Source organism: Myripristis murdjan, chromosome 1 (assembly GCF_902150065.1).
Source record: "Myripristis murdjan chromosome 1, fMyrMur1.1, whole genome shotgun sequence".
Classification (NCBI taxonomy): domain Eukaryota; kingdom Metazoa; phylum Chordata; class Actinopteri; order Holocentriformes; family Holocentridae; genus Myripristis; species Myripristis murdjan.
Window position 1 is genome coordinate 10792286 of NC_043980.1, and position 21682 is coordinate 10813967.

Below are 21682 nucleotides of genomic sequence, written 5' to 3' on the forward strand. Positions count from 1 at the left end.
TATTTGTCCATAACATGCATTTGTAAAGCCTCCTGCACTTTCAGAACCACATCACTGCACCAAGTGGCAGAGGGAGTGAGAGGGGAGGGGGTGGGGACTATTTGTTTATTCATATAGATATATGCATACTTAATGAGTGCAAGGTGTAAAGTTATCTCTCAGCTGTTTTAAAGTATGGATGGATGGATGCTCCTGCAGCTGCACAGTAAAATTACCAGTGTGCATTCAGCTGTTTAGCTTCTGAAATCAACACCACCAGTGTTCATCAGTAGTTTTGGCCTGCTGTCCTTTGCCATGACAGTGATGCATCCAGAATATTTGCTGGATGGCTTCCTGTCTTGGATTGCCCCTCTGCCAGAATGCCTCCTCTCCTTGATTAATCCTTTTCATTTACCACAGAACTGTCAAAAAGCTGCAATATATATATTTTTTTGCTACACTCACTGGACTGGGTGATAAAGCCGACTGCACTTTGATCAAACAGGGGACACTTTTTTGACAAAGTCATAGTGACGCTTTGCCCAGTTACCTCCTGTTCACTCTGGACAGGACTGCAGCAGTAGAAGCCCACATTATCGGCAGAGGAGACAGAGAGCCTTCCATAATTGTCATCTCTATTCAAACTAGTCAGTGAGCCCTCATGCCCTGCGGATGAGTGCATCATCATCCTGTAGGAAACCATTCCTATTAGAAAGAAAAATCATAGGATAAGGGTGATCACTCAGAATGACTTTGTATTGATTTGCAGTGAAAGAATGACAGAGAGTTAAGTTTCATTCACTTTTTACTGATATTGAAATCAAATGGACGATGAACACGCATGATCAAGCAACACTTGGCTAACATCTAGTTCTTTAAAACCACAGTTGTCTAGTTTCAATGACAAATGTTTTTGTGTACTGTATTTATATATTTATATATATATTGCCTTCTGTATATGTACATAGGTACACGCATAGAGTACATACACACACCATTGTAGTTTAACACACATACAAACAGGTCACTATTATTGTAATGACTGGACTTTGTTCATTTCCTGAATGGAGAGGGGAGAGGCTTTTCAAAAGGAAATGCATAGATTGAAAAATTTAACACCATATGCCACAAGCCGGCTCTACATACAAGATTCAAAGTACACACACTGAACTGGGAGTTTCATTTTACAGAGTTTGGTCCATAAAAATAACAACAAAACAAACCAAAAAAATCTGTATATACTCTCTTTTTTGTTATGATGGAAAAAAAAAACACAAGGTGATGGAGGGCTGAGGAAGGGTAAAACCATTCAACAACATCGATGGACCCCAGGAGGTCAGGGGTGGGATCAGAGGATGTCAAGTTAAGGGTCAGAGTATGATGTGAGAATGATGCTGTTTGGCTGCCCTGTGAGGCGGGTTGTAGTGTAGTTTTAGGCCCAGGGATGCAGGGAGTCATTTTGTACCCAAACACCCATCAACCCTTCCCTTTGAGTGTCCCAACTCTCCATCCTTACCCTTAGGAGGGGTGTAACACTAGACAACAGACCACAAGACCTGATGTGGAGCTAACTGGCCTTGACATTTAACAACAGGGAAAAAGAACTGCAAGGTCTTTACTGGTCCATGGAGGAAGTGCACACAGGTAGAGACCCTCAAGGGGAGCACAAGATGGTGAGTTGGGGCTTAAAGGCTAATCTCTACAGCACTGCCAGGGAGAGACAGGTGGAGGCGGGGCTAAGGGATATATCCTTACATTCAGAAACACAACAGAGCGGTGCATGGTAATAGGATGTGAACAGATGGGGGAGGCAAGACCCCTTGTCCTCAAGAATACAGACGGGGGTAAACGGGTTGGTCGGTATGTGGTGATACAGGATGATATGGAAGGATGGTCCTGGCCGGCCTTGGCTACCTAGCGGACCAGTGGGGACTGCTTCAGGGAGATGAGGACGGAGCGCATGCGGGACACGTCTTTGGCCTGCTTGCTGGACTTGGGGTTGAAGTCACAGAGCCGAGCCACCCGCTCCCACTCTGTGCCGGGGTTGTTCTCATCTAGATCTGAGATCATGGCCTCCTCAGCCGCCCTACAAACAGGCAGGGGGAGAGGACAAGGAATAAGAGAGAGAGAGTGTTAGTGGGAAGAAGAAGTAGGACGATAGTTACACACAGAGCCCTGAGAAAGCCCTCTGCTGATCACCAACACACATCTGTTCCGGTAGGAGGACATCCGGCACTGCTGATTGGACTGTTCAGTGCTGATTATGGCATGCCTTGATTAAAATTTAAGCAAAGGGCTAAAATTTGGGGAGGAAGTACTTGAACAAGCGTAAACTTCCACAAGATGACTTGAAACTACTACAACCTAAACAGGCAGAGCAGTCTTCACAGCAGGTTTCTTGGCTCAATGGAACTTGTTGTTGGTTCAGCAGAGTCAACCTCAGGGCAGGACGGTCCAACCACCACACAGAAATAAACATCCATCTGCCTCTGCACTCACAGAGGAACATAAACTACAACAGATTTATTAACTGTGGCATGCCCCCAACTCTGGATACATACTACACCTACTTTTTCCCAACTCTCTGTAACAATAAATGGTGGGGGGCAGCTTTAAAACACCAATGTGAGAAATCAAAACAAACAGAAAAACCCTGAAGCTGAAAAAGTCACTGTAGAGTTCGGAAAGCGTTTTTTGGTTGGTTAAAAATGCAGTTCTGTGCAGAACTGGGGGAGGGCCGTTTGCCCACACCCATACACTTCAACTTGCCCCTTTGGTTTCATTACTTCTGAGTTCTCTTTGCTGTACAAGATCCAAGTATAAGGATGCCAGTCTCGTCTGTATACTTGTCCTTGATTTAAAGAACAACAGTGGCAAGTTCTGTTTTTTAACCAAGCCCAAAAGAACCGGAAGCACTAATGGGCCTTTGCCATGCATTTTGCTGCGGCTGGAAAGCAGGCCATTTTGAAGTGTGGCAAAGACTAGAAAATGCTTGAAAGAATTTACTTTGACGTGATGCGTCTAAATCTCGGGAGTAATCAAGGTCTTCTTGGCGAGGGTTGAGGTATTCTTAGCTAACTACTAAACCAAACGAATAAATAAAAAAGGTACATTTACACTAGAGGGCTTACCACACAAACACCTGAAATGAAAATACAATAAAGAAAATAATGGGGGGATAAAAGACACTAAATAAACATGGTTCAGTGCCACAATCATAAGACAAGACATTTGGAGATGCAAGCCACAGATTATGGCTAAACAAATTTAAGCCCTCACCCAAACCCACCCACACAGACAGTAACAATTCCACTGCCATGGATTTTTTTTTTTTCTTTCAAGTTGCTAGTAGGATTTTTCTAGTCCCTTCCCCCCAGCCCAAATCCAACTACTGACTAGAACACAGTACACACAGCAAAATGGGAATGAGAAGCCAATGAACATTCACTGTCACAACCAACTACAAATACACACGGGACTAGAAGGACCACAACATCACAGAAGGGACATTACACCCAATTTCTATTTAGGCAGTGGATCTAGCTACTCGTCATAGCTAGTCTAGTGATCTGGGCAATACATTGTTATCTAATACAGGCATTTCTACATCTATCCCCTGACAAAAATTAAAACACTGTTTGGATGTTCTGGGGTTTTATATTTTTACTTAACTGGTCTAGGCGGTAGCAAGGATGGTTAATGTGTGTGCTTTAAGGTGCATAGGAAAAGAAAACAGGGAGAAACAGTTTCACAAGTCAGAATATAGAAGAGATAGAGAAGGGAGGGGATGAAATGAAATATAACAAAAATGAGCTAAATGCAGATGTCAGAAGCAAACATGCAAAAGCAACATTTTTAATTTCCTCCCCCCACCCCTAAGTGTTCTAAAAAGGGCTTAGTGTGCAGCCTTTGGTTAGGTCAGAGGATGTCCTCCTACATATACACAGCCTCAGGCTATCCTGCTGTCAGACACAAGGACGTTACGACCCCTGACACAGACTCACACCCGCAGGAGGGAGGAGGAGGAGGAGGTGTGACTCAGTGATTCCGCACTGAAAATGCTGAGTGTTTAAACAAATGCATCACTGGTATCTGGGAAATCCTGCAGACAAACTAACAAGACTGCATTGAGGTGTGCACATAAAGTATTCTTATTCTGCAATAAAGTAATACTATCACTTTATAATCAACTGACTGAATTGTTTTTTTTGTTTTGTTTTTTTTTTAAGTCTTGCAAGGTATTTTGTATTTGGCTTAAGCAACATAAAACCATATTTACATAGTTGTTGAAGTTAATTTGCATTAATAAGTACAATGAAAAAGTAATGGTAAACTTCATAGCTAAAAAAAAAAAAAAGAAAAAGAGAAAAAAAATCAATTATGCCACAAATTCAAATTAAATAATTTAAGATTACAGCTTTTGAAAGTGAAAAATTGTGTTTCTTCTTATTACTCTGAAGTAACTACTACTACTACTTGACTATGCTAGTCAAAACTGATGTTTAATGAACAAAAGGCATGGACACCTCAATGCATGCTGGAGGACACCCCCAAGTAAAACCCAATGGCAAAACCAAAGGCTGCACTGCTAAGGTGACTGGATAGCCAGCTAGGCAACATTTGCATGTCATTCTAGACGGCGGCAGTGGCTACACAGCAGCTAACATTCTTACTTCAGCATAAATACAGTTCAGTTTGAGGCATTTGTGTGTCCATGATGTGGGCAGTGGTGGCATCAATAACATCTTCACTGCACACTTCATTTGTAACAACGGGCTGACAGAGCTATGTGCTGGACTCAAACTCACAAATATCACAAGTCAAAACGTCTGCAGGCTTCACAACCCACTTTTTAAGTCTGTTTGATGCTAAATTGAGACACATAATGGTGTACTCGGAGGACGAATATATTTTTCTAAAGCGAAAAGAGATATTCAATAAAGAAAAACTATGGGCATTTGAGACATACTATAATGAGATACTACAATGTTCATGCACCTATCATTGTAATACTGATCACGGTCTAAAACATATTAAATTCTTAAACACACTTATTAGTGGTTTAGTTTTCTCACAATACAATGACAGATTTTCTTTGCATGGCACACTCACTGTTATATTAATACAGACCAGGGTTAGTGAAAAGAATCTGCGTCCTGTCTGCTTTACTAAACATGGTCAGACTATTTGTTCCTTAAAAACTGATTCCTTGTTGTTTTCTGTCAAGTTATTGTTTCACAGTTGTCATGAGTTTCATAATGTCATGAATATAGTAAGAGCAGGATCCTCCTAGTGGCACGTCAGTGGCAGCCTGTGAAACCCTTTCAGCAGTTGAAAAACTTGCCTTCAACTAGGACGGGGCCAGATTTCCTTTGTTTTCATGACATGTCAGCGCACAATTTGGCGAGTGAGAGGCTTTTCAGTAAAGTGTGTGTGTGTGTGTGTGTGCTGGCGCGCGTGTGTCTGCATAGCAAGGCAAAGAAAATGAGTCTGACAGATACTAAGAGGAAGGACATTTGAAAAATGCCAACCCTGCACATTGTAGAGGAGTGAAATCATGACTCAACCCAGTTGGACACACAACTGCTTCGAACAAACCTATAAGCAAACTTCTACTACTGGAAAACATAGATTAACTCATTTAGGGGAAATCATATATTCATTAAGACTAAAGTACAAACAAAACACTGTTTCTGTGGGAGTTCAAACAATTGTTAAATCAAGTGTTAACTGTTGGAAACTCAAACATATAATAAACATTTGCAAAATGCGTTGGTGAAATGACATGGGAAACTAAACCGAATATTTAGCAAAGTGGATAATCAGAGTGAATTCAACATGGTAAGGACTATGATAGAATGAAAACTGATTCCCACAGATGTGAGTGATGAAAGAGCTTAGTGATGGCGGTGTAGTGACGTGCAGACATTCACAATATTCAACTAGCCTGATAGGCCTCGGCTCACAAATAACATGCAGACAAATGGGGTGAAAACTATTACTGCAACTTACACAAAACAAATTAATTAATAAATGAGCCAAAGTGTTTACAATTTTCAGTGGCATCCAAGTGGTTACAAATGAAAAACTAAAGGCTGAAACAGAGGGAGGGGAATGTAGGCTAACTGGTGAGAAGATGAATGTCAATGGTTGGATGGTGGGAGTTGACGAAAATGTGGAAAATTAACAAAGACAAAAATAAAGGAAAAGGAGGATGTTAGTTGGAGCAACATACACATAACCAATGAGCTCAGAGAAGGGCTGCTTGTAGAAGTCTTCGTCCAGCACCCTGGACAAACATCCACCGGAACGACAGAGCAGCAAGAAGGCAGGAGAGAAGAGAGACAGCGGTAAAAAGGAGGAGAGGATGAAAACACAAGCAAAACAGGTTGCCATTCAAAAACTGCCCATAGCCACATAATGCAAGATTCAGGTCTTGGATGGGCTCCGAATGGAAACAGGCTCATTACACAGTAATAAAAAGAAGGGCAGCTGTCTTTCAAAACAGGACAAACTGGTTTACCTTAAATCTTTCATTATATGGCGATCCCATCAATCAACACTCCATGCTCAAAGCAAATACTTCAGAGTTGAGAGAGTGACATGTGAATTGAATTCCTGAAGGTTTCAATGTTTCGTAAGAATGAAACTGGAAAATCAACATCATTGGTTATTTCGGTATAAAATGTGGCAGCACTCCAAGCAAGCTACACCCTTTTGTCAGTTATTTGTTTTTACCTTCTACGTCAAAGTATTAAATTGTCATGACACTTTTCCCTCAAGCAGACCCCCCCACCCCATCCACAAATTTGAATTAGGCCTCAATACCATCAGGTGGAGCTCTATGACTCTGCATCTGCGACATGCATTTACTCCATCCTCCGCACGGCTTCAAGCCCCATGTGCTTCTGAAACGAGCTACAGCGTGTCTGGTGGAATCATAAACATTGTCTAGAGTGGCCATGGTCAGCTCTAGCGGCCATGCCGTAGCCAAGCCTGGTGGAATCAAGGGGTTAGAGGAGTCTTCAGCCCGGGCTGCTGGTAGTTTATTATTGATAGGACAGCAAGGCTACTGTTACGGTGGTGAAGCCATTAAGCTACGTTCTCAGTGAGGCATTTTGGCAATTAAACTCGTCCATCTGATGACAAGGTGTAGGTACGACTCAAAATTTATTTACATTGTTTTTGTTCATAAATACACAGCTAAATTCAATTTCACATTAGGACAGGGCTTCTTCAAAATGATCAGTTACCTACCGGGGCAGCCAGTGGAGTTGAGAAACTCACCGGCCAGAGCAAGATAATGTTGAAGATATTGACAGTGCTTTTCATGTGGATTCCATTGCATAACTAACACTCAGTTCAAATATATGGCTTAATTACCGCTCTCTTTAAAAAGGTAGACAGTAAAGCAATGTGTCTATTTGCCAACAATGGATAGGAAAGGGCTAGCCAAAGCAGGCCTCATATCAAAGTGAGGCATTTGGTTATCCCTCTCCACTCATGTCACTGTGTCACTCTACACTAAAGTAACAAGTTTGGTGTGGAACATGTGGTGTCACCCTACCTCTGCATCCCATTTGTCTTACTGGACTTGAAACGACTCTTGTTCTGTTACTGAGCGGCGGAACAATAACACTTTGAATAACCTGATTTAAACATTTTGATAATTTAGCGTTAAAGCGTTAAATTTTGATCAATTGTTTTCAGACTTTTAAGGACCTGCGGATGTCCAGAGCAAGGTGAGCAACAGGTTTAAAAGTGGAGACATAAATAGACTGAATATGAATTTCTACTTGATCTAAGGAATTACGGTATAATGTTATTAAAAATAAATCAGATAAAAACATGTCCTCCTGATTCTTACCTTTAGCCTCTTCTACTTTCTCACGACAGTGTGAACCAACAGTATACTGTCTACTGTCTCTTTGTTCATTCCTCTCATGCAATGCCATGTAGTCCACTGCGTATATCTAATCTGCCTTTTGCTCTGCTCTGTTGACACATCATACTTGTCAACATTAGCTTATAAACACAAGGGCCACACCCCAACCCAGGTTTGTGCTTATGTGTTTGTTCAAACCGCTGTGGAAATGTCACAGCTAATGACCAAGATTCACAGATGAACAGCAAATGCTAAAAGCTAATACTAACCTGTGTAACATGTGCAAACATGTGTAAGAGTGTAGAGAGGCTTATACAGGCCGTCTAAGGACCTATAACGAGTATTTTTACTGATGACACTTCCATGATGAACTTCGTGTTTGCTGCACAATGTTGCCAATGCAGAAGATTTGACAAAGTGGGAGAAATCATGCAGAAGTACCCGAGTTTACAAATCGCAAAAATGAGTAAGGAGACAACATTAACGTTTTTTCGTAGTGGGAGGCTTGTAATTCTGGTTATAACAATATGGTGTGAACACAGAAAGTAACAAGTATTTCATTATTACTATGTGTTTCTGACAGTCTGTGCACTTCTACTCACCATTACGACCTGTTATTCTTACATATGAATGGTATAGTGTTCCCCCTCTAGCTAGTGCATTTCAATTCATTCTTACATAAAGTCTCTCACATACAGGTCAAGTATCTAGTGCTGACTTATGACAACTCCTGAACAGTCTTTGTTATTTTTCCTTATATTGCACTGTCTTACTGTCCATATTTTTATGTAGCTGTGATCCTTGAAGATAATATAATGTTTTAAACTCTGTGTCTGCTCCTGTTTCAGTCCTGAATGTGATTCTTACAAGTTTCCATTTCCATTCATTCTTATGCCCTCTAAATTCCTGTCTTCACTGACATGAAACCAGCCTACCCTTATTCTTGGTAACATCTGCCCTCTCTTGTTTGTTTCCTCTTCCATTCATCCTCGTGTCCCTTGTCTCCCCCTGTTTGAAGCCAGTACCTGTTATTGACTTTGGTCTTCTCCAGCTGTTCGTTCTGCCTAGTGTGCCACTCCTCCAGCTCCACTTTGGCCTTCTCCTTCCACTCCGACTCCTGCTTGCGAGAGTTAGCGTCTGGAGAGGGAGATGAGTGGGGATGGGAATAGTGCAGAAGTGAAGAGAGACATGGGAGGATGGGTGAGGACAGTGGCAGGAAGGAGACAAGATTGCAAAGCGAGAGTTAGTCTTGCATTTGTGCTCTTTAAATGACCATAACCTTCATGAACAGATGCAAATACTACCCAAAAATTCCCATAAAGTTCAAACATCCTGTTCTTGGGACAGATGTCAGGGCTATCAATTTTTATGTTCAGATACAGGGGTTCAATCTTTATTTATACGGCGCCCTTAAAAGATGCAGGGTGGTCTGTCACTCTCCCTTATAAAACTCCACTGGTCTGTACTCACCGAGCATCTCCAGCCTGTCTTTCTGCTCTTCCCTCCACTTTCGCAGGCTTTCAGGTTCAGCCTGCAGCCGGTCTGCATTGGAGATGGCTGCATAAGCGTCTGATGGACCGTTGCTTTCCTGATGAACAAGAGAGACAATGATAGGCAGGGTAACAGCAAATTGTGTAATTCAGATATTTTTAACTGCTTTGACTGAATTATTTATCCTGAGGTAGATAATCAGTGATTGTGTTGAGTTTTTTCCCCCATCCTATAGTCTGATTAGGTTGGTAAAAACTTGGACCTGCAAATATATCTGTAATTCAGCTATTCCTGCAAATGTTTCACTCTTATTCCTGGAGGCTTCTATCTGCTCCTCTAAAGAGAGCTTTAAGCACTCTGAGGCTTAAACCAAAACCATATAAAACCCAGCCCAATGGGGTTTTTGATTGCCTAAGCTCTTGCTGCCAGGAAGAAGCCCTGACAGTGCAAAAGTCAGTAAAGCTGGAATGACAGCACAGGAAAGAGGAAGTTAGAGCTGTTCTTCGAGCCCACAGTTGTAAAAACTGTTTTCAATCATTCTGAGCACCACTGCTGATGGAAACATAATGTGTTGTTGTTATTTCCACAGTGAGAATGCAGCAAACGTTAAAGCCTGTCTTTGCCTTAATATCTAAACAGTTTGAAATTTTTTTTACATCGGACCAAACCTACAGGGAAGATACTGCTTTCAGTGTGTAATGAACGAAGATTTTTGATTTGCTTTCCAAGTCTTATCACACATGCTTGTGTCCGAATACTCCCACCTGCTGAAAACATAGATGTGGGTTCTGGGAAAACAAGCCAGTTTCATAAGAAGACATTCTCCACTCTACTACTCCTTAATTTTCAAACCATGGCAGTCTTTCTTAATCACATAAGATAACTAAAGAGAACAATGAGCAGCTACAGTCCTAGTTTCCTGTATCTTTAAGCAAAAACTGGGGAAATAACACGGGAGAACTTCTCAGCGTTCCATTCTAAACATCATAATATTCCCAATTATACATTTAGAAAATGTAGAAAATGTCTCATCACTGAATGATGAGAACAATGCAATGGAGGAAAGAAACACACACAGCCCCAAACCTCATACACAGTTGCCAAGAGACTGCCCTTACACTGTCAACATGTTTTATGCCAGAAACAAGAGATCACCCCTCCCTACCAGAGTAACACAGCAGTATTACTGAGGGAATAAGATCTAGGAAATTTGAAAATGTACAAGCATGATGGTTATACATGCAAACAGTTTTACCCCATGAAGCTCTCCGTTGACAGCACCATCTGTAAAGAGACAAGGAAAAAAACACTTGATTAATAATTGCAAATCAAGCAAACACAGACGGAGGGCTGATATGACAAAAGAAAAACAGATAACAATTACCAATAACTGTCTTTAGGGATACATTTCCATTTTTACGACTTATTCAAAGACAACAAATCACGGCCACAAACAAAGCAACATTAATACACATATCACTCATGAGTGGCTAATGAGTTCTAACGTTAGTCTACACAGAATTGTGTTACATAGTATGCCTGGGACAATGTACGTACCTCCTGATTCGATACTATCATAATACTTGGGTGCTGATTTGATATGTAGTGGAATTCTTAAGTATTGCAATTTAATATTACCTTTTATTATGATTTTTGCTTTTTGAATTATCATCTAGTTTGTGGACATCTGGTTTCATGAGGCTGTAATTATCCTAAAGGTCAAAATGGGAAATTTTATACAGTGCATCAAGTTTCAAAAAATGGCTACACTACAGTTAATGGTTACTTTGTGGACTAATATCAACTCATATGAATAAAATTGGTCTCACTGAATCCAGGAGAGTCTCAGCTATCAAGTCAAACCAAATTAATGCAACTCCAAGACTGTTTAGGCCCCAGTATGCACAAATATATAATTTTAGAATAGGCTAAAATAACACATTTGTGCTTCATGCAAAAGCCTGCATGGCCTGCACCCCAAACTGCATGTGATTAGCATAAAGTGGGCATGTCTACAAAAGGGGAGACCCATGAGTGCCCAGTGAACCCATTTTCATTCAGACATCTGGAGGTCAAAATTTTGCCTAACTTTGGAGCAATATCTTGCCATCTATTCAACAACCTAGCATGACACGCTTGGTACCAGTGATGCAGTAATCATTCAGAAAATAAAACGAAAATAAAAATATTTGAAATATATAAAACGATTTAAAAATCGTTCAAAAATCGCAATACTCAAGTGAATCGATTGTTCACCACCCCTATTACATAATCTGACAAGCCAGCACTTTTTACTAAGGAAATTACTCAATAAACTCACTTCCTTGAAGCCACATCGCAAGCTAAGCAGCTGAAAGCCTGGTCAAAGGTGAGGAGCTGCCTCTCCTCTGCCTGCCGCTGCCTGGGCTAGCAGAGCTGTGCTTAGCTCCTTTAGCCAACTGTCAAGCTTGATAGGTACCAGATAACAGGGCCGTGCTAATGCTGCAGGTTATCTCCCATTCATTTGGTGAAGTCGGTTGTTAGCTTGAAACAACACTTGGGCAACACTAATAATGTATTCCTAGCTGTTTCCATCGTATACATCAGACAGTTTCAGCTGACAGAATCGGAGAATTCAGGCTAGCGAGCGCAGCTAGCTAAGGGTTAACGTTAACAACCGTTAGCAAACCCCCCCTCTGGCTAACGTTAATTTGCCAGCTCAGCCAGCGTGAACTGGCGTGGAAATAATCACCTCCCGTTTCAATTAAACCTTAACGGCCAACCTTCACTAAACACCGTGCTGGCTAGGGTTTACAGATAGACTGGTACATGTACGCCGAGGGTAATTATCTCCGTTTTGTGCGGCGGTCACTAACCGTTGGTGTCTCCCAGTGACGAGGGGACCTCTCCGCCGTCCAGGATGCTGAAGCCTTCGTCGTTTTCAATCCCCGCGATCTCGCTTTCCTGCTGGGCTAGAAACGCCGCGGCGGGGTCCTCTTCTGAACCGACGCCATTGCCGGCGGCAGGTGCGTTCAGCATGTCAAAATCGTCCATTTTTCTATCTACTTACAGGGGGATAGATGTGTAAAAACCGTGGCCGTAGTGAAAAGGCTGAGCAGGTGTATCAGTTGACCGAGGCGATTAGCCCTACGGGAGGCGGGACTGGGGAAAAAAATGACATACAAAGCGGAAACGAATGATCAGCCACTCAGAAAACACGGTAAGTGATTGGCATTAAATACAACCAATCGCTCATTAGCTGCCTCAGACTTGGACCAATGAAATCTCTTCAACTCATACGTACGGATCCCATGATCTCCTGCAAAAAAGCCGCAGTCCCTGACCAGGAAAACAGATGTGTTGCTCAGGGAGGGAGGGTTCCAGGATAATACTAATTACTAAATGGATTAATTCAATGCATTTATAGTGCATTTAAATATAAGTTATATAAGGTATAATATAATTTTGTGAAATTTTATGTGACACCCCCCCCCCCCTCTCTCTCTCTCTCTCTCACACACACACACACACACACACACACACACACACTGCTTAAGTAAATCTGAAGAAGGGTGACAGCCCCTCAGAATACAAATCAAATTTAGGGGTCAATGAGCAAAGGATTTGTGTACTGCATGAAAAAGGCTGAACTAATCCACAAGCACCTTTGCAACCAACCAAGGCTTTGCAGATTATATTCTGAGTTCCAAGGTTTATCAGGAGTTTGTGACAGTCCCTGATCATCTCTAATGAAACCTCCAGCCTTGACTCATATCCTGCGTGGTGTAATTCACAACTGAAAGACCTGGAACAGCCTCCAAAGGAGTCCAGGCCTGCTGCAGTTAATTATTAATAGGTCTGGACAGGTTCAGGTTACTAACACTCACCTGACTCAAGGCATGCATCTAACAACAGGAATACCAGTTTGGAACTAAATAAAATGAACAAATGAGGGAACATCTGCAGTACAGTGGCAATTTATATGCTAGCATGACATCTTGTTTCACTGTGTAATTTACCAGGTATTACTGATCACAAAGCAGCTCTTCAACATCCAGGTATCAGCTGAAATAAATAACACCAAACACCAACACTACACGTCTTGACGAGGTACTGGGCCCCAGAACAGCTTTAATGTGACTTAGCAAAGATTCAAATTCTTTTGGAGGGACTTGGCACTGTTCCAACAGCTGAAATTCCTCACTGTGACACCTTAAAAGACAACATGTAAAGTGCTGCTCCACAATCTACTCCAAGAATGCAGCTGGGTTCAGATCTAGTTGCTGGAATGAGGTTTACACAGTCTTCACATCCATCTAAAACTCTTCAGTGATCAAACTGTCATTTTGGAAGAAGCCCCTCATAAAAGTCTTGGCAAACAGAGACACGTCTGTTCTTCTGCAACACAAAATAAACAACACTTGAGGTGATTCATTGTAGCTTCACTGGTTAGATATTTAACATAATGGTGCAAATTCATAAGGCATTACAATGTCGCTGTTTGTCTGTCACCATTAGGGGAAACCATTCAGCACAGTTTGTCCCAGAAATCTGTGTTGCGGTGACTCAAACAAAAATGAATCAAAACAATTCAATTTTGATTCAGTTTCCAAACTTGTTTATGATCTCAACAGTTTACTCTCTGTAAACTGTAAATCTATAACTAACAGAGGAATGATTAAAATGAAAGACAAAAAAAGCAACATGCAAGTAAACATGCAATTTATGTTCAGCATAGATTGAGCACATAAACACATAAGACCAGCATGAGACTGCAAGAATAAGAAGGGACCCCACAATTACAATAATAAAAAAAGTAAACTGAAGAGTTTCATGTAATTGATTTAACTGGACTGACAATGAATGGGCCCTTGATGTGACATATGATAACAGAACAATATTCAAACAGTAGGCACTACACCGGAATCATTTTATAATGTGGAGCTGCTGCAGCCCCGATGTGAAACTGCGATATCGAGCCCCCTGAAACACCATCACCCTAATCACACCTTTGTTTATCCTCTGATTCTTTGGAAGCATTTATTAAATTCTTTGAGTGAACTTCTGTCACAAGGCCTGACAACATGTGGCCAACATGAGTTTCACATTTATTTCAGCTGTAAACATTAAAGTAAAATAGAACGGTATTCTGTCTTAGGGTGCATTATGACAGTTATGAAAAATAGATTTCCATATTTAATTCAAATTAAAAGGATATACCAAAATGTATACCCAATTGTCAGTAGCATTTATACGCTATAAAGCAGCTTTCAAGTGACTTGTCTGGAAAAAAAAAAAAAAAAAATTGTTCCCATGTTAAAAAAATGTTTACATGTAGATGATTGCATTGATGTGTTTAAACGGACTTGCACAAATAAACCACTAACATGAAAATAATAATAATAATAATTATAATAATGAAAATAATAATTTAAAAAAATCCCCCAAATTGTATGAGATGATGTATAGGTCACATACTGTAATATGTGCAGCAGATAACATTTCTGATGGTAATAATAATAATTACAATAATAATCATTTTTCTTGAAGGCATATAATAAGCATGTATAGTATTTAAACTCAACTCTCGTCACCTGATATCTTCTTAAAAGCACTTGATTACTTTAAATAGTATCGTAAAACAACAAAAAACAAATAAATGTAACATGAAATTCTCCATTTTGAAACAGATAAGATAAATTTAACATTTACATTTTGCAGTGATTTCAGATGTTTCATAATTTCGCGAACATTTTGTACATTTTATACATCAAGACCAACAGAAAAGGGTGAGAAAGTAACTAAGGGGTTAAAACGATATGGCAAGAGATCATATTTAATCGATATTTTGGTCACAGCTAAAACTTCTCACATCTAAAACCTCTCCTCTAATCAAGGATATACGTAAAACTGAGCCATACTTTCAGAACAGAGGATGGCTTCCTGCCCGTATTGGCCATTTCAGCATGAAGATGGTGAGTGTATTCACTGTCCTTGAAAGCTGCTTTTTTAAAGCAGCTCTACACCTTTATTAAATCTTGATTATGTAATGTGACATCACCTGGACTTTCAATCCTGATGTCTTTCACCAGTGGATGATTTAAGTATCTGCTTTACACTACCCTGCATCATATGGTAGAATTTTATAAAAATGTACCTTGGAGTGATAGTGTCAGGATATACTATATTTGTTTATTCTCTGACCAGTGAGTGAACTATAGCATTTGCTGCTATATTATAAACTGGGAATGTTTACAGGACATGTAACACAAAGTGTGTCTGAGCCACATATTTTTCTTGGTGGCATGAAAAATAAAAAAATCTCCAAAGCAGCACTTGCATCATATAAAACAAAATGTCTAAAGTAAAATGAATTAAATGTCACTCTGTCAGGCTGGGTTCCTCTCTATAGGATCAGGGGAAATGTAATTCCATGTGGGTCCTCTCCACAGAACTCTCCCATGTCAGTCAACAGCAGCGTGAAAGCTAACATTAATGTTTTGGAAGCACATTAGTCACTGGGGTCAGGTCTACCAAACAGAGGGACCTTTTGTAGGAAGATCAAATGTAAGGCTACATCAGCTGCAGTATGTGATACACACAGTGAAACCAGGGGCTTCACATAAGCAAGCATTCCAATAAATCATCTTAATTCAAAGATGTCCTCAACAGTCTCAGATGCCTGTGACATTTGATACTCTATGGGTCCATACAAAGTTCACAGTCATGATGCTGACTTCAGTCCCTTGTGGTGATATCTCTGAACACTGGGGGCCCTATTTTTGTGGGCCTGCCAAAAAGATTGTCACAAGCAGTGTTATGACTAATTGTGACAGGGTTTGTGGCTGTGGGCTGGATTTTCTTTATTGCATTGGTTACATTCTTTACTTTAAGAAAAAAGGAAAAAATAAATAAAAATGAATTGTAATGAATCTTAGTCCACTTACATGATGAATTTCGTGAAATTGATAGTTTATCTTCGTGTATTACACTTCATGCAACCCCTTTATGCTTAGCGCATGTGGGCAACGCTGCGGACAAATGAACTAGGACAGTGAGGGAGTTTGGATTCGTCCACACTGACCGCGTGCTTGGACACAGTGCTTAGCGTTGTTTGTTGCATTTGTTAAAATTAATAAAGGGTTAAAATAGGGCCCCATGTCTTAAGATATCTGTTGTCTTAAATGGTCCCTCCACAGTGTAAAGTGTGTCAGGGTGTTTATGGCAGTTTGCTGGGGCGGCATCGTGGATCTGTAGTGCCCATATGATTTGGGCACAGTGGATAGGTTCATCACTGTACATTAACAGAGCATATTTCTGTGTTTTTGTTTTTTTGTTGTTGTTGTTGTTGTTGTTTTTTTGGGTGGGGGTGGGGGGGTTACAGTGTTAACAGTGCCGACCTGTACATATTTGGTGGTTGCTGCGGTGTCAACAGTCTTAAATATTAGGATGTGATTACTTTGTCATGATTGCAGCCTTAACCGCACCGCACTCATCATGGATCCAGGTAGGCTGTGTGCTTCAGCATGAAAACTTGACTTACTGGCTAGAGAATATCCATTATTCTTGTACACCTGGGCACCATCACCAAAACGTCTTTCATCAGTGTTCCTCAGTGAACACTCTATCAAATTCTAAGCATTTTGCTGCCAAACCTTCACATATTAATATGAGCACATGAGCTTTCAAATTGCCTTCAAGATGTCTTCCTGAATATGCCTGTGAATTTAACGGAACAGTACAAAGAGTACTTCTACTTTCACAGTTGTCTTGTTGGCAGCAGCCCTCAGTAAAACAGGCGGATTTTGTTGCCCTTGGAGTTGAAGGCCTCTAATATATTCTCCTAGTAGTATAATCTAACACCATGCTGGCTGCTCCGAGTAAAGCAGGCTCCTCCAGGTCTGATTTGACAATCTTGATGCCTTGGGTGGAGGATAGAGCTCTGCTGGAGATGATGTGCTGCACCGGGGCCTGGTAGTAAGATGCCAGGACACCAGACAGGATCACCAGGGAAGGGTTGACCATGTGGAGGATGTTGGTGATGCCCACACCTAGAGCCGTGGATGCTGCAGAGAACAAGAGGAAAAGACAAAGAGACAAAAGTTTAATTATTCTGTGGACAGCCAGTGATACATGAGCCGCTCACAGGATGGACACTGATTGACCTTGCTTCCATGTGCTTCTGCTTTTAACTATTTAGCACTTTGAACTGAATACTGCAAAGTGATATACAAATAAAGCCTCAATGTCAGATTGTCAGGGCTGGGGGTGTGTGGGTGGGTAGGACAAAACAAGGTGATATTTCTTATGGGACCAGAGGGGATCTTTTTACTTAAAGATTGTGTAGGTAACTTTTTAGAGTTGGCAGACTGTCATCATAAATTTGAAAGAAGCTCAAACAGTATCCACATATGATTCAGTACCTCATACAAACTCCACCCACATGCATGTTTGTGAGTGTGGTAAATGCAATTAGGAAGTAGGAACTGGCCAGCTATAGCTATGGTATGCTGAACGAAATTATTGTATTTAAGGTAGGCTAGGCAGAGTATTCTGGGGAGGGGAAGCAAGCGTACACTGCAGTGGTGCATGTGCGTGTGAAAAATGTGATCGGACAGAGATAGCACCGCTTCCTTCAGGTGACTGGTTGTTTGAGTTATCCCAATCGGATTTTAACCAATAAGATTACAGCCCCAGCAGCAGTTTGTGTAAGGTACACAGAAAATGGAGACATGCGTTATTGTTGGAGATAAATATCCTTAGCAGTTTATTATCATTGCTTGTTTGGATCTACAGTGTCATCACCAATTGTGTTCTCCCTGCTCTCTCTGTCACAACCTAAGAAATACAATAAACTTCAGAAGAGAGTCACATGGAAGAATACTGTGTGTGTGAGTATGTGAGTGTGTGCGATTGTTTCATTGGGCCCTGACCTGTGTTGAGAACGGCCTCAGCTTTTGAGTTTCCCAGTCTGGCAGCGTTGATGAGGTGGACTGCAGTGACCGGCTCCACCAGCTTCATATCCATCCCCTCCACTTTTAACAAATCCTCTGGAGCACACACAACATGCAGGTCACAGGTTACAGGATACACAGCATACCACATCTTATTATTATTAGGGTGAAAATCAAAACCTTCTAAAAGTATTATTAAAGCTTAAAATTAATTGTATTTTTAAACTTTTAGGGCCTTGATTTTAGATGATTCTGGGTGTATTGTTGGGACTTGCAGACACCCTGGGTAGCTGACAGACACTCTCAGTCACAAGTGTGCAGCTGAGCTTCTGCATGTTTCTCTCTCTCTCTCTCTCTCTCTCTCTCTCTCACACACACACACACTCACCGTCATGAAGTCTTTTGGCCTCTCTCTGCAGGGCCATGCCGGATGCATAGGCCTCAATACATCCTCGGCTACCACACATGCACTCTGGGCCGTCCAATGAAACCATGATGTGTCCCAGCTCGGCCGCACAGAAGGTACTGCCATGGACCAGCTCGTGGTGCTGGATAATCCCTCCGCCAATACCTGCACACACAGAGGAAGGTCACTGTAACCATGTCCACAAATACAGATCACCTGCACAAGTCCGATGTCTCTAATAAACCAATAAGTGACCAACTATTTTTGTACATTAATTTAATGTACATTAACATTTTATACTACATTCATGTTTCTTTGGCAATTATGTATATATTGGGGCAATACTATTGATTTTGCGCCCTCTTGGGATTATGTACAAAGCCTTAAATTGTGGGACTGAATGCCACCCACAGCTGGTATATAACTCCAGTTAATTATGTGTTTGTTAGACCTTGAAGAAGACTTAGAGTCGTTGATTTGTTTACTTGCCTTTTTCAAAGAAAAAAAACATACTGTTTCATTCAAAGACAGAGTGTCTTAGTTTTTTTTCATGGTTGTCTGCATTAATATCAAGCAAATCTTCCAGGAGCTTGTCTCTTAGCATATTTTATATTTAGATTACAGTAATTCATTACATGTAATTTGTTTGCTGTTTATTGGCAGTGGCAAACGGCACAAACAAGCAAAACAGGAAACAACAGCAGGGAGGCAGAAAAAAAGTTGAATTTGAATGGAAATGGAGTATGGCAAAATAAGACTACCGTCTCAATAAATATGGAATTAAAAACTGGAAATAAATCATAACCAAGTTTTGAAAGGAGAAATCGTACGTATCCTGACTCCTCACCAGTTCCAGTGATGATGGTGACAAAGTTCTCCACCCCCTTGCCGTGTCCGAACTTCCTCTCTGCCAGCGCAGCACAGTTGCCATCATTGTCAACCCAGACGGGCAAGTGCAGAGCGTCGGAGATGGGCGTCCTCAGATCCACTGAGGACCACTCCTGGATCAACTTGGTGGAGTGGAGGACCACACCCTCCTGGGGGTTGACACGTCCGCCTGTAGATATTCCTGGAATGGAAATGAGGAATTTTAGATAAACAATGCTGCAAGTTGCAAATTCAATGATCCTTGTAGGAAAATTTTGTCATTGCAGCAATGGCAAATAGCCTAGGTACAGGATACAGCAAAGAAAGGAGTACAGTAAATGGTGGCATTAAATATAATATTACTGAAAGATGGAGCATGTGGATAAAAAGAGAAAAAAGAGAGACGGAGTGTATGATTAATTGTGGAGAAGATGAATGTAGGAAATAAAGAGAACAGTACTAGACATTAAAAATGAGATTCAAAAAACTGAGAAAGACAGAGAGATACACTGTGTGTGTGTACGTGTGTGTATGTGTGTGTGTGGGCTCCAGACAATTTTTTTCCCCCCGGAATCATGCCGAAAAATAATTTCAACTGTCCCCAAGTCATTGTAAACTGTCCAAAATTCTAGATGTGGTCCTTTTACTTTGTTATTGTCATCTATAGTGCTTATTTGCATAAAAACACACAATTCACAGGCGCAGCTATCTTCAGCCCCAGTGCAAACAAGGTTGCAGCCGCTATTGATTTGCATTGAGTAGAATAACTAAATAAAGACTGAAGAGTTTGTCCATCCCAAACACCTTTAGTCCCGAGTACTGGTGTGTGTATGCACATACCTACTCCCAGTATCCTACAGTTGAGGACAACAGCGTCCCTTATTGCATCTGCACACATCTGTAGGATGAGCTGGATCCTGGCCTCATAGGTCTTTGGATTGGGCTGCGTATACTTCTTCACTATGTTACCCTGGACAGTGGTGGGAGACAGGGATGGAGAAGAAAGTGTTAAAGAAGAAAAAAGAGGAGAATGGCAGAAGAGAGAGTGCAACCATCAGACTATACTGGAACTAATTCTCACTGTTTATAATATAACATTTTGACAGTGTACATTTCAACATCACTATTTATTATTGTCTTCTTTTTATTGACTTGTTTTACTATGATGATGAATTGCTCTATTGATGTATTGTATTGACTTGAACTTGAACGCTGTTGTGAAATTGGAATGTGTACTATCCTGCCAAACATTTGCTGCTCTACAGTTGCTAAGCTTGGCTTGCTTTTCTCAATTTGTTATCATTACAGATTGATATAAAACTGTTACTTTTTTAAAGGAGTGCTGCAGGTTTTTTTTTTTTAAACTTAATTGTATAAACTTAATTGTATTTATTTATTTTCTCATACATGAATAATTTATTTCAGCTTTCTCTCACATGCTGAAGTTTGCTGTTTAAACAAAGTCCTTGTAGTCCTTGTAAAGCTTGACTACTAGCCTAGCCAGGCAGTCGGTTCTTGCAGATTTTCATATTGTGAGAGAGACATGGCTACCCAGTATATTCAATTGGTAGCATTTAGAGCAGGCAGCCTCGTCCAAGATTCAGATAGACAAATTAGAATGTGTCATGAATGACACAATTCAGCTGCGACTCAGTAAACTAGGGAAATTTAATCATGGCTGTGTGTAAGTCGGGGAGTAATGGTTGACGAGGCAATACCCGTTGTAAAAAACTGGGATGAAACACATATTTTCAAGATGCAACTGACAATTTTAGACCAAAAAAACAAAACAACAGACAAAACAAAATGATTTATATAATGCACACTCGTGAGATGACATTTCAAATTGTTTTGTGGGCTTTGAATAAGATCTTTTGCTCTACATAGCATGGGTTTGCTTATCACCATGATCCTTTCTTTAACAGTAGATAACTTCCTCATCAGGGTCTTACTGCCACCACCTGTCCTTTATGTGCATAACAGGTGTGTGTATTACAGCTTGTAGGTATTCAAGCCAGTCCTTTTACTGTGTTTAGAACCCATGTGACTGCTTGTGCCTAGAGCCACCTCCTAGCCTTGATTTAGATCAGACATTTCAAGCGCAGTCAAAATGATCAAACC

The 21682-nt window shown here is 40.8% G+C and overlaps 2 protein-coding genes across 5 annotated transcripts in view; both read right to left on the reverse strand.

The window, feature by feature from the left end:
• Positions 1-766: 766 nt before the first annotated feature.
• On the reverse strand, positions 767-12496 carry clta (clathrin, light chain A). Of its 2 annotated transcripts, XM_030060160.1 has the most exons (7): positions 12211-12496; positions 10611-10639; positions 9335-9452; positions 8890-9001; positions 6215-6268; positions 3652-3687; positions 767-2065 (listed from the first exon to the last, which is right to left on the reverse strand). In XM_030060160.1, the coding sequence occupies exons 1-7, from the start codon at positions 12386-12388 to the stop codon at positions 1894-1896; spliced, it is 699 nt and encodes a 232-aa protein (XP_029916020.1). In that variant the 5' UTR covers positions 12389-12496; the 3' UTR covers positions 767-1893. The 2 variants fall into 2 exon arrangements, with proteins under 2 accessions (XP_029916020.1, XP_029916029.1); XM_030060169.1 differs by lacking the exons at positions 3652-3687; positions 6215-6268.
• Positions 12497-13433: 937 nt separating this feature from the next.
• gne (glucosamine (UDP-N-acetyl)-2-epimerase/N-acetylmannosamine kinase) overlaps positions 13434-21682 on the reverse strand; it is a 31406-nt gene continuing 23157 nt past the window's right edge. For all 3 annotated transcript variants that reach the window (XM_030060118.1, XM_030060127.1, XM_030060109.1), the window contains 5 exons: positions 20402-20531; positions 19542-19763; positions 18677-18859; positions 18268-18384; positions 13434-17400 (listed from right to left, as the gene is read on the reverse strand). In XM_030060118.1, coding sequence (XP_029915978.1) covers positions 17165-17400; positions 18268-18384; positions 18677-18859; positions 19542-19763; positions 20402-20531 — 888 coding nt within the window. In that variant the 3' untranslated portion in view covers positions 13434-17164. The remainder of the gene's footprint in view (positions 17401-18267; positions 18385-18676; positions 18860-19541; positions 19764-20401; positions 20532-21682) is intronic.